Here is a 14407-nt window from a genome sequence, read left to right as displayed (position 1 = left end):
CGTATAGTGATCAATCAATATTTGTGTGCTGGTCATCCAGCTGAGCTTAGGTGCAGCATTCTTGATACTTCATTAAGATGCTGAGTTCTTTGTTTTGAAAACATTGTCTTTTCTCTGCTTCATATTAGATGCAAATGTACAAGCAAAATATTTCTAGGACTTTTTTCCCCACCAGAAAATGAACGTACCTTTACCTGTGACAGTAGTTGTCAAGTACATGATGGGTTAAAAAAAAAAAAAAAAAGATGCATTCACAGATAATTTTTTTGACCACTAGATGGAAAATTCCACGTTTCTTGTCAATTAAAATAGTCATAATTTGTATCTTGACTCTCTGCGAGACTTGACTAGAAGAGCTTAGTTGCTCATTCCTACCTAGCATCTACCATTAGCAAGACAAGTTTGCAGACAGACTGAAAATAGGAGCAGAACTGAAACAATGCTACAGATAGGTGTGGTTTTTTTTGGTCATAGACTGAGCTTAGACTGGTGGAATGAATCACCTGGTGCTAAGGGAGGTCTGGGGTGTGAACAAAAGGAAAGTGCTTAGGAGGATGTTTGTATCCACAGTTGTGGCTAGATGGGTTACATTGGTCTCTACAGCAACTGCTGTTCTGGTTTCTTTGACATACCATCTTCTGGATGAGTGGTTTTAATTTGTTAGTTACAGTCCCTGAAACGTGCCTTGAGATGTTTCATTTAGTATCCCAGGCTTTTTGCTGAGTTTTAGGTGCATAGTTATGGGATAATACTGGTGGTGATTAATTGAAATAAAATATTTCTTGTATCCCATTCTCAGATAGAAAAGCAGACCAAAGTACAGTTTCATTTTTTATTTTTTGTTAGTGTAGCAGTTCAGAGAGGTTGTCACCGGTAACCTATTTGTAACTCAGTACTCTTTTCACTCAGTACTTGGTAATATTTCTTTGTAGGTTGTTACCTGTAATAAAGATAGGTTTACAGAAAAAAATGTTTCAACTTTGTATGTGGTTAGAAATTTATTGGCACTTAATTTTCAAAAAAAAAAAATAATATTTAGAGTTTATTTTAAAGCATGTTGATTTAAAATTACCATTGTTTGAATAATTGTACTGATAACTCAGGAATATAATAGGACTAGGGTACAGGTCAGAACCAAAAGTTGCTCCTACATGCAGGGAAAATATATATTTTTTTCCCCTAAGTTTACTTTGGGGTTTATATGAGATTACTTGTAAGGAGACTCTTTTTACCATTTGTTGTTTGCCTCTTTATAAAGATAGTTTTGTTAGATGTGTCACGTGAAAAGTGATTATGAACTCAAATATATAATTTTTTAGCCAAACACTAATGCTTTTTTGAAATAGTTGAGGGATCTATGCATGGGTGGAGGGTCTGTAGCTTATAGTGGAGACTTGCCACATGTGACTCATGACTCTTCTTCCCTTCTCCCATTGTGTCAAGCCATAAAACAGAGACACCCACCTACAGCTTTCCTGTAGTGGACTGGGGGAATTTCTGCCAGTGGCATTCTGAATGCTGCAGAGTTTCTTGTGGAGAAAGCTTTAAGAATCACTAAATTATCCATGCAAATTCCTCTTTCCAGGTGAGTTACATGGAGATTTACTGTGAAAGAGTCCGAGACTTGTTGAACCCGAAGAACAAAGGGAATTTGCGGGTGCGAGAACATCCTCTGCTTGGACCGTATGTGGAAGATCTGTCCAAGTTAGCAGTCACATCTTACACAGACATTGCAGACCTCATGGATGCTGGAAACAAAGCCAGGTGAGTGACAGTGGTACGGACTTTTATCTCCTTTGCGGGATTACATAGTTTATAGCACCACATTTAAAATACCTTCTGTGATGCACTAGTGCTTTTTTAAAACCTGATGTCAGATTTGGAATACTATTCAAATATACACCGATCAATTCTATTAAAAGGCTAAAATTGATTTGTGTGGTGTAGAAATGTTTCAAATCACTGTACAGATACATAAAGCTGTAATGGCTTCAGATGAGATATGTAAATTACTGGCTTTTAATTCTGCCTTTTGATGTCTACTGTATTACATTACTGGTATAAATAAGCATGTAAGCATAATGCTTGATTCACTGAAGTGGTCAAGACTTAAGTTGGCATTCCCGTTTTAGGTTCTGGTTCACTAGTAGTTATTGTCATACGTAAACTGTACAATCCAGTTAGCAGTCTGTGTGAGAGACTGATGTAAATTTGCGTTTTCTTATGGGTTAGTGGTGGGCAGATTAGTGACTATACAGATTGAGCAAGCTCTATTTAAATTGTGCTGAAACTGGGAGGAGCTGAGCAGCAAAAAATGTTCATGGTATTCAGTGTGGCTTGGTCTTGGATAGGACCAAACGTCAACTGTACAGCCTCTTGGTCTCAGTACCCTGCAGCTGCATTGAGTCCTGCAGGTTGGTTTACTTGGAGCATAGAGGCTACTGTTTCCTAAACATATTTGTATCTGTTCCTCTTTTAGGACTGTGGCAGCTACCAACATGAATGAAACTAGTAGCCGCTCTCACGCAGTGTTTACAATTGTCTTTACTCAGAAGAAACATGATGCAGAAACTGATCTTTCCACAGAGAAGGTATTTTACAAATAAGAAATAGCTTTGTTGAGTGGTTTTCATAAAGCCTCCCTGCAATGACGTATTCTTATTGGCAGTGTGAAGAGACAATAGGAATTACTTTTTTTCTGGTGTTTGTTTTTTTTTTTTTTTTAGGGTGAACTTGCTGTATGCTTTGCCAGAAACTTCTTATTTCTTACTGGATTTTGTTTGACTGTAATTCTAAAAACAACTAAATTGGGAATACATGCAGGAGGAGGATACGTAGGAAGAACTTAAACCTTAAGGACTAGGTTCTATGGGGAGGGATATGTGACTGGGGAAGATGAATTCATTTCATGTTCCCAGAACTTCCTGTGCTTTTGCTTGTCAGGGGGAAATTGGAAATTTTTGTTTTGTTAATTCTCTGTGGGAACAGGGATGGAGATGAATATGACTTAAGGAATTTTTGGAATATGCATGTTAAAAGGAGATATGCACTATTTAGCATGGAACAGTTTTCTGGCTTCTTTTTAACTCAAGTATATGCTTTGCATGCAGAGGTAGCTGAAGTATGGGTATCATTCACATTTCTCAATTTCTTACTTTGGAAAGATACAAAAAAACGGTCTGTATGTGAAAACTTGGTTTGACTAGTTTTAAGCACACTGATTTTTAGACAGAGTTTTTTTCATGCTATAGAATTCTTCAAAGTTCTGTTCTTACTGTAGTTCATTAAGAACTAATTCTTGTTGTTAATGTTTTCTGTCATCAGGTCAGCAAGATTAGCCTTGTGGATCTAGCTGGGAGTGAGCGAGCTGACTCAACTGGTGCCAAAGGAACCCGATTAAAGGTATCACGCTGCTGATCTACAAGTGAAGAAAGGGGAGTGGGTGTACAAACAGCACAAGGAAAAGAAAGAATTGCAACTATTTTTTCTATACTCATAATAACAAAAGCAAAGACTGTTTTTTCCTCTAATGGAGGATGTGACATTTGTTTCTTTTAGTCTGTTGAGATTCATGGTTGAAAATTATGAATTACTGTATAATACTGGATTATGTTTTCCTAGGAAGGAGCAAATATAAACAAGTCTCTCACAACTCTGGGCAAAGTTATTTCAGCATTGGCAGAGGTGGTAAGTACAGCATTTACTTACCTGCAACAACCTTTCTATAACCTGTAAAACTGAAACAGTGAATACTGTACAGTACAGCGGAGCCATTCACTGTTCTTGGCCTAGCATTCTCAGTGAAGTTAGCTGTGTGTATTTTGACAGATGAATTGTATCCTAAGAATCTTATGTAACCTACTAGAAACTTTATTTGTAGGTAGCTTGAAGTATTTGTTTATTTAGTTGTGAAGAAGTCTTGCAAAAAGAGTCTACATTTATATGTAAAGGGCATGTTCACATAGCAAGCTTTTAGTTCTGCAGAGCTGTAGTAGTATTACTTATTAGAAAGAATAATTTTAGGAAACGAAGTGCAGACTTCTTGTTAAAATACTAAAATGTCAAATGTTAGAAATACCAGTGTAATAACTTGGTTATCACTTTTTTTTTTTTTTTTTTTTTTTTTGCAATGGCCAGACTTAATATTTTGAGTGGAAGAAGCATATAGTGATCCAAACATTATCTTCTAGATTTAGAAAAATACTCTCAATTATTATTAAAAAGTTCAGTAAATTAATAGTGCTTTTAAAAGTGAGTTGTGAACAGCTTGGGACAGGTTGAATGTATTTAAGTACTTTTTATTTATTTTTATTTTTATTTTTTATGAAAACCATTCTAATTCATGGGGTTCTCAAAAGAATGTGCTATCCAAGCTAACATGGAAATTTATGCATAAAGGTGTATTAAAAAGCTTATCTTGTATTTTACTCCCCTTCCTTTAATGCTTTCACCTTAGGATAACTGCACCAGCAAGGTAGGATGGTCTGAGTAGTAGTAAATGTTGTCTTTTTCTGGCAAGCTGTGAGATTTTATTCTGTTGAGTTTGAAATCAAAGAGCAGGGATCTTTCATGATAGGTCTTTGGGAAATTCCTGTAATTACAGGAAGTAAGTACAGATACGAAATCTGAGAATTGTCAATACTAAAACTCAAAAAATATACTAATGCTGGAGATAAATTCATGAAAAAATCACATCTGAGGATATTTTGGAGATGCTCTTTTATTACATCCCTGCTCCTGATTTGGTGAATGAATTTTGCTCTAGGAAGCAAAATTAGGATTATTTGTTCTAGGAAGAAATACTTTCTTTGCTGTCATGCTTCTGCTCTCCATGCGTTTTCTTTACCTCACATGGTAGGCTGCAGGCAACAGCTTCTTCTGGTTTTCTAAATAGACTTGGCAAATTTTGCAGACATGACCTGGTGCTTACCTGTCCTTCATAATTTCACTTGTCCATTGTAAGGTTACTCACGTTTGGCAAGGGTCAATAGAACTGTTGCAAGACTAATACTCCATTTTTATGTACTTCTTGACTGTTGAGAGTAGTCTTGCACAATTTATAACTCGGCCTTTTATTGCAAAGGCATATCCTTTGTTAAATGTCGTGTTGAATTAAAGTTTTGGCATCTTTTGAAGTGAGATGTCTGCCTTTTTAACTATTTCAGTAAGTAAATGGATGACCCAAGATTCACATTCTTGTATAGAGTTTCAGGAAGTTAATTCTGTTTCTCTTAGACCAAATAAGGAAGCTAGGGAAAGTCTTCGCAATTAAATTTGGAGGGAATTCTGCTAAAGGTGCTGACAAGGTCTTCTTTCTTTGTCTGAAAGCTTTACATTACTGATTTGTGGACAAAGTACTTAAATGCTTGGGCACCTGTCTTGTGACCTTGTGATTTGTAAAAAGGTTTTAGGTTTTAAAACAAGTATGTGCCCTTTTTTCTGCTTCTAGTTATGGTTACTAAGCCTCTTCATCTTTTTTGTCAAGTTTCCTAATAACTGCTTACAGAAATGCAAGAAGATGGGCTAGTTGTCCTCTCATATGTGTACCTGTACCTCTGTAGCTGTGGAATTTCCTGTAATGGCCTTTAGACTACTCAAAGTCATAATGTGCCTAGTAAAGGAAGAGTGAATTTTTCCCTGAAAGTCAGATTTACTGTGTAATTTTTCTTGTAATGGTATTAGAACACATTATTTAAATGCCATAAAGATCCTCTTTGTCAACAGGAATGCCTTTCTGAAGGCAGTGCTACAAAGGTATTATGTGGACTGCTTACCTGTGTAGATGTCTGAATATGTTCCAAATTACCTCATATCAATCTCTGTAATCATTTTTCAGTTAAGGATAGGTGACCGCCCTGTTTTAGACAGTAAATATGTATGCTTTCATAGTTCTTTTAATACTAATCCCATGCTGATGTTTTACAAGTTCATTTTCCATTCAGTGTTGATTTTTTTTTAAGTGTGTTTTTTTTTCCTTTGCAGAGTAAAAAGAAGAAGAAGACAGACTTCATACCATACAGAGATTCTGTACTAACATGGCTTCTTCGAGAAAATCTAGGTATGGCTGATTTTACCTATGCTAATTTAGAAAGAAATTCCCACTACATTTTCTGAATGTTTTTAATCACTTAACGTAAATTTGTATTCAGTATGGGTTTAAATATTTTAAGTAGTCAAATCTGAGCCTTATGTTTCACCCTTTGGTAAAGTTGCAGCTCTGTTACTGTTCTATGATTTTTGTTTTCCTTAGTTATGCACAATGTAGTTGAATTTTGTACTTTATAGAAAATAGTGGTATTTAGTAGGTAATAGTATCTAGATTGTGTAGTCATCTAAAACTTGACCTGTGCATTATAGGTGGTAACTCCCGAACTGCTATGGTTGCTGCTTTGAGTCCAGCGGATATCAACTATGATGAAACTTTGAGCACTTTAAGGTACAGTCTTTTCATCTGAGACGGATAGGGGTAGACACTAGCTCTACTGGGCACAGGCTGTCCTTCAAATCTTCACACTTTGAGAAATTTACAGGGAAGAAAAACTATAATGGCAAAAACTCAGTTATCCTGAAAGAGGAAAACTGATTTTTAGTATGTGAATAAGGAGCTAGGATCTTACTGGCTACTTTTAATTTGAAAAATCAAACTCATCTTCTCATGTTTGTATGTTGTTTTTCTGTGTGTTTGCTAGAATTAAGCATTTTAGTTGAGCTGAGGCTCTTAAATACCAAATAAATGGAAGAAAAAAATCTATTATACATGTGATGCACCTTGCTAATGCATCTTGATTAGATCTTGAAGAGGTCTTGTCCTTTTTGGAGCAGTACCCTATGTTAAGTATGAATTAATCTGACATACAGCTACTAACTAAATGTCTCCTCTGTTGCTGCATTCCTGTGTTGCATATGGGCAAGTATATGTTTGTTATAAGTTGTTTTTGACTGGTTCCAGGTATGCTGATCGTGCAAAACAGATTAAATGTAATGCTGTTATCAATGAAGATCCCAATGCCAAGCTGGTGCGTGAGCTGAAGGAGGAGGTGACAAGGCTTAAGGATCTCCTGCGAGCCCAGGGGCTGGGAGATATTATTGACAGTAAGTGGATTAAACAGACCTTGCCATCTTGGGGTTGGTCTCCTCTAAGGAGAAAGGAGAGCTGGGCCTGTGAGAGAAAGGAGTTTAAAAGATGGAAGTTGATGTAGGTGCTGACTTCAGGTTTTGCACATAGTTTTAGGAACGGTAGCTTCTTAGATCTTTAAACAACCCATCCTAGTATTGTCTGTAGAGTTGATAGGATACCTTCGGACTCCCATGGAAAAACATTGAGAAGGATTAACCTATTGTTGCTGTGGAGGGGATTTTTCTGTAATAGAACTTCCACATTCAAGAGTTGCCTTGGTGAGTTACGAAGCGCATTTTGTCTGGCTGATGGTAAGAGGATAGTTGTGGTACAGAAACTAATTTCATACTGAGAAAGCATACACTTTGCTATTTCTTGAAGGGTAAAGGTCAGTAGTTGATACCTGGCTTCACTACAGTGCTTTTTCAGAATGGAAAAGGATGCCTAATTCCTGTTATACAGTGCCCTTAGTAAAAAAAAAAGAATTTGTCATCTCAAAATTAGCTATGAAACAGCTGTATGTGAATAAAATAATGCATTATTTTGGGACAAGAGTTTGTTAGGTTAGCCGAGCTGTATTGTACTGATTTGCTTTGCCAACAACCTCTTAAAGTACTAAAACAAACTTGTTCCTGAATTATTTCCTGGCACTCGATCCAAATAAGGCAAACAAACTACAATTTTAATTGCTACATTCTTTTACAATATGAACAGTGTTTTAATTCCTAGTGAAGGAGGTGCCCATAAAAATACACAGTGTATTCTGGTGGATTTGAATTAGCTATGATTTGCTGCTTAAGAAGGAAAAAAAAAAAAAAAAGGAAACATTCACCAGTCCTTGGTTTGTTAGAGTTTAATTGCCTGTGAAGCAGAAGTCCTGACTTAAAGATGTGTAATATGTACGTTACCTGTCTGTTTTCAAGAGATGGGGGCCAGAAGAAAATGAAATGCAGGTGTTTTCATGATTGGTGTAGTCCATGTTTTTTGATTCTAAATCAAAACTGGAAAAGTTACTGAAAATTGTGTATTGTCTCTTTAAAGTTAAAGTAGTATTTTCTTCCCTTCCTATGTCACTGGTGAATCTTCAACTATGATCCTTCTTGTATTTTCCCTGCTGCTTCCCTTCAGTTGATCCAATGGGAGATGAATACTCTGGAAGTGGAGGCAAATGTGTGTATTGTGTGGTTCTCTTCTTAACCTGCTTCCTCTGGGTCAGCTTTTAACTGAGCTTTGCATGCCAGCATTTCTCACAGGGAAATCCCAGACAGAACACTCGCTGTGGATATGTAATACAGTTTCTTAGAAATCAGCTTAACCAGCTTAGTTAAAGTTGACAGTCTAAAAAAAAAAAGTTTGGAATGCAGCATATGTTCCTAGCTTGCTTTCTGCAGAATACAGCAGGGAGAATGGTGATTAGCCAGTTTTCATCACAGCTAATATTTTACATTTGAGCTAGAAATAATTTTCTCAAATGTCTTTCAAGTTACTCAGCTGAAACCTCCCTTACTCACCTAGTTTCCTGACCTTTTAACTTTTCCACTTTGAAGCACTTACATTTTAATGTGTTGATTATCTGAAGTTGAAATGGTATAAGTTCCTCCTGGAGACTGAGATTTATTTTCTTTATATATAGTCTATTTAAACAAAGAAGTTCCACATCTCGTAATGATGAAGGTCCCTTATTTGAGCTGAAATACCTGGTTGATGATGGTTATCGTAATAGAGACAGAAATACTCAGTAAATACCATTTTGGTTTTGTTCTTCTGTTTGTGTTTATGGAAGGGAAATATACGTAGTTCATTGCAAAAGAAACATCAGATAAGTATTTTATATAAACTTTGGGTTGGCAGATAGTTTTAAACTCTTTCAGCCAGTCTTGACTCTCACTCGGAAACAATATCAACTAGAAGAGATCTGTCTGAAATTTCCTAAAATCAAAGCTACTGGTGGTGTAAAGACTCATCCTGGCCTTGTCTGATTTTCTGATGCTGCTTCCAGCGTGTGCATATGTCATTGATTAAAGCTGCAGCCTCCGGGAGAAGTGTGCATGGTGTTGAGGGTTTTGGTTCTCAGCGGTCACAGCAAGTGTGAAAGCTATTGCAAGAGCCACTTCTTTATCTCCAGGAGTGCATGTATCTACTCGCCTTTTGAGACTTCATCCCCCTGCTCTGCCATGTCTGCTTTTCTCATCCTGATGGCGTTCCCTCTCCTTAACCTACCTTTCTTTTGTTAACCTTCCACCCCTGCTTCCTTTATCTGCAGATGGTGGTTTTCAAACTGACTTGATGGCAGTCATTAGTTTCATGAGGCTGAAATGGAAACTTGAATGTGGAGTGAGCTGGGGTGTTAGGCTTCCCCATGGCACTGTTCAGGATAGGAGCAGAGGAGATGTGGAAGGATGCTGACATTTTTTGCAATGTCTGTGTGACCACCTCTAATTTTTCTAAGTGCAAAGCACTTGTTCAGAACTTGAGGTCTGATTTGACCTGCTTCTTTCTTGAGAGTAATTACTTGAAAGGATTTGTTTGAGATAAAAATTAAAGCTATCAGAATTATTTAAACTGTGAGCTACCTAGTAGTCTGATATTTCCATGTTAGAAGTTACTTTTTGTGATTATTCTGAGGATATGGTTTACTGACGTATCTGAGAAGCTAAGTTACATCAAAATAACTTGCCTCTGGATGTTTGTTGGTAAATCATTCACATGCCTCGTCTTTGTTTTCTGCCTTTAAAAGGGGCAGCTTTCAGGTCGCTGTTTTTTCAGACTAAACAAGCTGCCTTATTAGCATTTTTTTTTTTATTAAGTCCTTTGTGTAAATGAAGACCAAAAACCTCTAAACCACCTTCTGAAGTATAGGAGCTGTAACAGATACTTCACCAATCACATATCCTAGATCTCCATTTTTGAGATGAGAAGAGTCGAGAGGAAGCACAACCACATTACTGTGAACTTGTTCTTCTCTCCCTGGCATGGGCTGACAGATGGCTTAGGTACTCACTCTGCTGGGAGAATTTAGCGAGGGGTTAGCTTTTTGTCCTTGTGGTCATGGTGCTTCAGCAGCAGAACTGCTTCTATGATAAAGATTTTCTTGATCATCCCTTTAGATTAAAGGAGTCAGGAAGAGAAAGTTTTTGCTGAATTTAAGGGGTTGGTGTATATTCAGCCTTCAGCCCAGAATGTTGCTATTCTCATTAGTAGGTGCTCCTGGTCTGAGCTTCATGGTGCTCAGCAGCTTAGTGTTCATTTAGGAATAGGACAGTTCATTTTTGGTGAGTGTAATTTAAGGATTTTTTGATCGGAATGATCCTTACTAATAATCCCCAGGGTCTGATTTGGGTTATCTTTGTCATGGATACTAATATTCAAGGACTTGTTTCAGAACTGCCATCTAAAAATTACAGAAATTGTTTTGTTGCTGCTTAAATGCTTTCCTCTTATACTGGTATTTCCTTCCTATCTTCCTCTTTCCCATTCCTTCCCTCCTCCTATTTTCCTTTTCCCTGTCTCTCTGCTTTCCCTCTGTCTGTGTGTCTTTCTCTCAGATCTGAAAGATTTTCAGAACAATAAACATAGATACTTGCTAGCCTCCGAGAATCAACGTCCTGGCAATTTTTCCACAGCCTCCATGGGGTCCCTCACTGCATCTCCATCCTCCTGCTCTCTCAGTAGTCAGGTGGGCTTAACATCTGTGTCCAGTATACAGGAAAGAATCATGTCAACACCTGGAGGAGAAGAGGCAATTGAACGGTTGAAGGTAGGTATTGCTGGAGATTAAGCAGGCTGATTTGGTCTTTTCCAAGGGTAAATAGTGGCAAAGCTGGGAAAACTTGCCTTCAGCAAAGATACGTCCAGTACACTGCTGTTTTCTGAAGCCCCCTTGTATCCCCTTGAAAGTGGGTTTAACTGAGGTGTGCTAGAGATTGGGTTCATGCAGAGCCTTTCCTGGTAGGATTGTACGGGTTTGATTGTAGCCTGGAGCTACAATGAAACTATAAATGACCACCTTGATTTTTGTTTGTAGGTTTTCTGATTACAGGGAATTTAATCTTAAGTAAAGACTTCAAGAGGCCTGGTCAACACTGGTGTGGACTAGCTCTGACTAGCAAATGCAGTCAGCTTTCAGAAAGCCAAATTACCCCAAAGTTGAGAAAAGGAGGCAGAATAATCCTGCCACTGTTGTATTCACCCAGCCCCCACAGATTAAAATGTGAAGCACACAGAATAGCATGCTTCATCCAGACAATAGCAGCCTTGTCCCAATTCTGCATAGAATTGAACCGCATCAAAAGTGCATTACAGTGAAGTATTTCTTTATTTTACCAAAGCCCCCAATCTCCATGGGTGGATGAGTGGGGAAGGCTGGCTGTATTGAATATGTGCTTCGTTCTCATGTCTTGTCCATGAGACAGTGCCACAGGGATTGCAATGGGCTGGAACACACACTGCATTTCCCTTTCCTATTAGAAACTTGCTGTTACCATGGAAATAATGGTGTGGTCTCTGCAGTTCCCTGGCGTCCAGTTACTGAATGATGTCTGTAAATTAGATTTTAAAGAAAAAAGCAATTTTAGGTGGTTCAAATTAAAGTCTGATTGAGTTTAAATGTGAAGTCTTTTCTTCTCGGCTTGCCTTTGAGGATATTAACTCTAAAAAAAAATTAAGGAAGACAACTTATTGATTTGAAGCACTGGGTACTTTTTGTACCCAAAATTAAATTGACATCTAGCACTGATAAAACCTTTAATTATTTTGTATATTATGGAAGGAACTTTGTTGAGAAAACTGTAAAACAGCTTGTGGGATTTTTACACAGGAATCTGAGAAGATCATTGCAGAGCTGAATGAAACATGGGAAGAGAAGCTGAGGAAAACAGAGGCCATTAGGATGGAAAGGTCAGGAATTAGAAATGCTGTACATGTGGGTGGTTTCTGCTAAAAAGAAGTGTGGAAAATGGAGAATGTCACTGTTCAAAAGCAATGGAGCAGCGGAATAGGGCTTAGTGATAAATCTGCTGGCCTTTGTATTATGTGTAACAGTAGGGGCAATGCTGAGAGAAGGCCACATCCTTTCTGATGTTTCCTAACATTAATGTTTAGAGTTGTAACATGGATAACATCCAGAGCTGCTGCTATGGCTTCTGTTGTAAAGCAGCATGCAGTTCTGGTCTCTTTCTTTCCCCTTCCACTTCTCTCTTACATTCCAAAAATTCTGGCTCTTAGGTTAAGCAGATAAGATTAAGGTTTTTGTACCAGAGTATCTAAATTTGTGATACAACTCCACCTTTCCAGCTGTGGTTTGACTTGAGTCTTAAAGCAATAAGCCATGCTTAAGAATTGTCAGAAGGTGGTTGGAACAAAACCAAGCATTATTTGTTAGAATATTAATTGTTTATAAAATATATAAGGGTAACATCTTTGCCTGGAAACAATTTGAGCAGTGAATAAAATCATGAGAGGTATATGAAAGTGGATAGAGAATATTTATTTACTGACTAATGTAAGAGCTAAGGGACATCAAGCCCAGCAGGTGGTAGATTTCAAACAAATAGGAAGTTCCCACAACAGATTGGTAAGCTGCAGAAATCTGCTGCATTATGCTGATGATGCTAGGAGTTGAATTCAAAAAAAGATGACAAACTAAAACAGAAAAACAGCCCCAAAAACACCAAACAAAAGCACTTGGAAAGCTATGTAAAAGAAATGTTACCCTCAATTCTGGAATTTTCTTGGGAAGAAACTGGGAGACTGAGAGAATATGGAAAAAAAATAGTTTGCCATGTTCTTATTCTTCTCTGTTGGAGTCACTGTTTGCTTTGTCAAAGTCAAGAGTACTGCATTACATGAGTGGTTTGTCTGACCCAATAAAATCCCTTTTATGTCTTAAGGAGAGAATACTTCTTACATTAAATCAGGAACAGCCAGCTAAATCCTTGTAAATTAATGAATAATGGTAGCTTTATTTAAATTAAATGTTTAAATTTAGAACATGCTTGTACATTCATTGCCACCTTAAGGGAGGTCAGTGTCCTAAAATATACTTACCTTGTGATACTTAATTGCACTAAAATCACTAAAATACTGTCAAACATCTGTACTTTTTTTTTTTTTTTGCCGTTCCTGTGCTACAGGACTGTAAACTCTGGGGCTGAAGTTTAGAAATGTGCCCTATTGTGTTATAAGGTGGCAACAGTTCTTGTTGTATGGTCCATGGATGGGCTGGTTGAAAGTATAATGTATTTCATAGTGAAAATGAAACCTAAAATTTGCATCTTTTGAAGCCTAAGATATGGTAAATGACTCATTTTACCCTCTCAGGGAGGCATTGTTGGCAGAAATGGGAGTTGCCATTCGTGAAGATGGTGGAACGCTGGGAGTCTTCTCGCCTAAAAAGGTAAAGACAATTGATCATTTTTGAATCCTGTCTGTCAGTGGCAGATCCACTTGCAGGGAGAGGGTGACGAAGGAACTGCCATTCACACAGGGGTTTGTGTCTCTGTAAGGTGCAGGAGAATGCAAGTGAGGCTCGGACACTTTGCAGAATATGTTCCTTTTACAATACCTGTCTGGAAATACCTTTATTAGAACACTCTACATCTGAGGATTATTTTGCTCATAGCAATGAAGTTGGGTGCTGTTTGTTGTGTGAAATGACATGACCCAGTGCTTCTAGGGAGCTATGTAAAGCATATTGCCTGCCATAGCTTCCATTGGTCATTAAGGTAGGGAAGCATGTGCTAGCCTGATGTGCTGATGAAACAGGAGCAGTATGAAAAGTTCACTGGGGGATTTCTGATATCCCCAAATGGTTGAATGCTCTGCCTTTAGAAAAAATCTGTGCTGCTGGTGGAAGTGTTTGTAGCTCCTTGCGTGTCTGTTGAATCAATAGCAACTCAGAAATGCTGCCTCTTACATCGTTGCTGTTTACTGGGTGTGACTTTGATGTGCTCTGCCTACTCATCTCTGAGATACACAGAAGAGTTCCAAGTCTTGTTTAGATGCCCTTTCTTGAATTTTTCCAAGGTGGAAAAAGGTTAACAGAAGGGATTGTGATCTAACAAGCCAAACACTGAACGCAGTGGGGACAGGGGAAAGAATGTTTCTTTCAATACATGTCAATAGTTCTATTTTCTGGAAGTTAAAAGGAGCAGAGCTGTGCAGAAAGAGGGCATAAATCAATACTATAAATATAAAATGATCTACTTAAAGAAGCTACCTATGCAGCTAATGCAGAATTAATGAAGTGTAAAGAAAGGAATGCACTTTCTTGTACCTCATATCTTTGAACAG

The 14407-nt window shown here is 37.7% G+C and overlaps 1 protein-coding gene across 10 annotated transcripts in view; it reads left to right on the top strand.

The window, feature by feature from the left end:
* KIF1B (kinesin family member 1B) overlaps positions 1-14407 on the top strand; it is a 95784-nt gene that overhangs the window by 28073 nt on the left and 53304 nt on the right. For 4 of the 10 annotated variants that reach the window (XM_084494908.1, XM_084494902.1, XM_084494899.1 and 1 more), the window contains exons 6-17: positions 1586-1764; positions 2480-2591; positions 3325-3402; positions 3622-3687; positions 4457-4474; positions 5983-6058; positions 6358-6436; positions 6950-7092; positions 8246-8287; positions 10663-10874; positions 11934-12013; positions 13436-13511. In XM_084494908.1, coding sequence (XP_084351034.1) covers positions 1586-1764; positions 2480-2591; positions 3325-3402; positions 3622-3687; positions 4457-4474; positions 5983-6058; positions 6358-6436; positions 6950-7092; positions 8246-8287; positions 10663-10874; positions 11934-12013; positions 13436-13511 — 1161 coding nt within the window. The remainder of the gene's footprint in view (positions 1-1585; positions 1765-2479; positions 2592-3324; positions 3403-3621; positions 3688-4456; positions 4475-5982; positions 6059-6357; positions 6437-6949; positions 7093-8245; positions 8288-10662; positions 10875-11933; positions 12014-13435; positions 13512-14407) is intronic. The other 6 variants (XM_084494907.1, XM_084494900.1, XM_084494904.1 and 3 more) reach the window with 5 other exon arrangements.

The sequence above is a fragment of the Aythya ferina genome (assembly GCF_964211825.1).
Source record: "Aythya ferina genome assembly, chromosome: 21".
Taxonomy (NCBI): Eukaryota; Metazoa; Chordata; class Aves; order Anseriformes; family Anatidae; genus Aythya; species Aythya ferina.
Note: the sequence above shows the minus strand (reverse complement) of the source record. Positions and strands in the feature narration are given on the sequence as shown.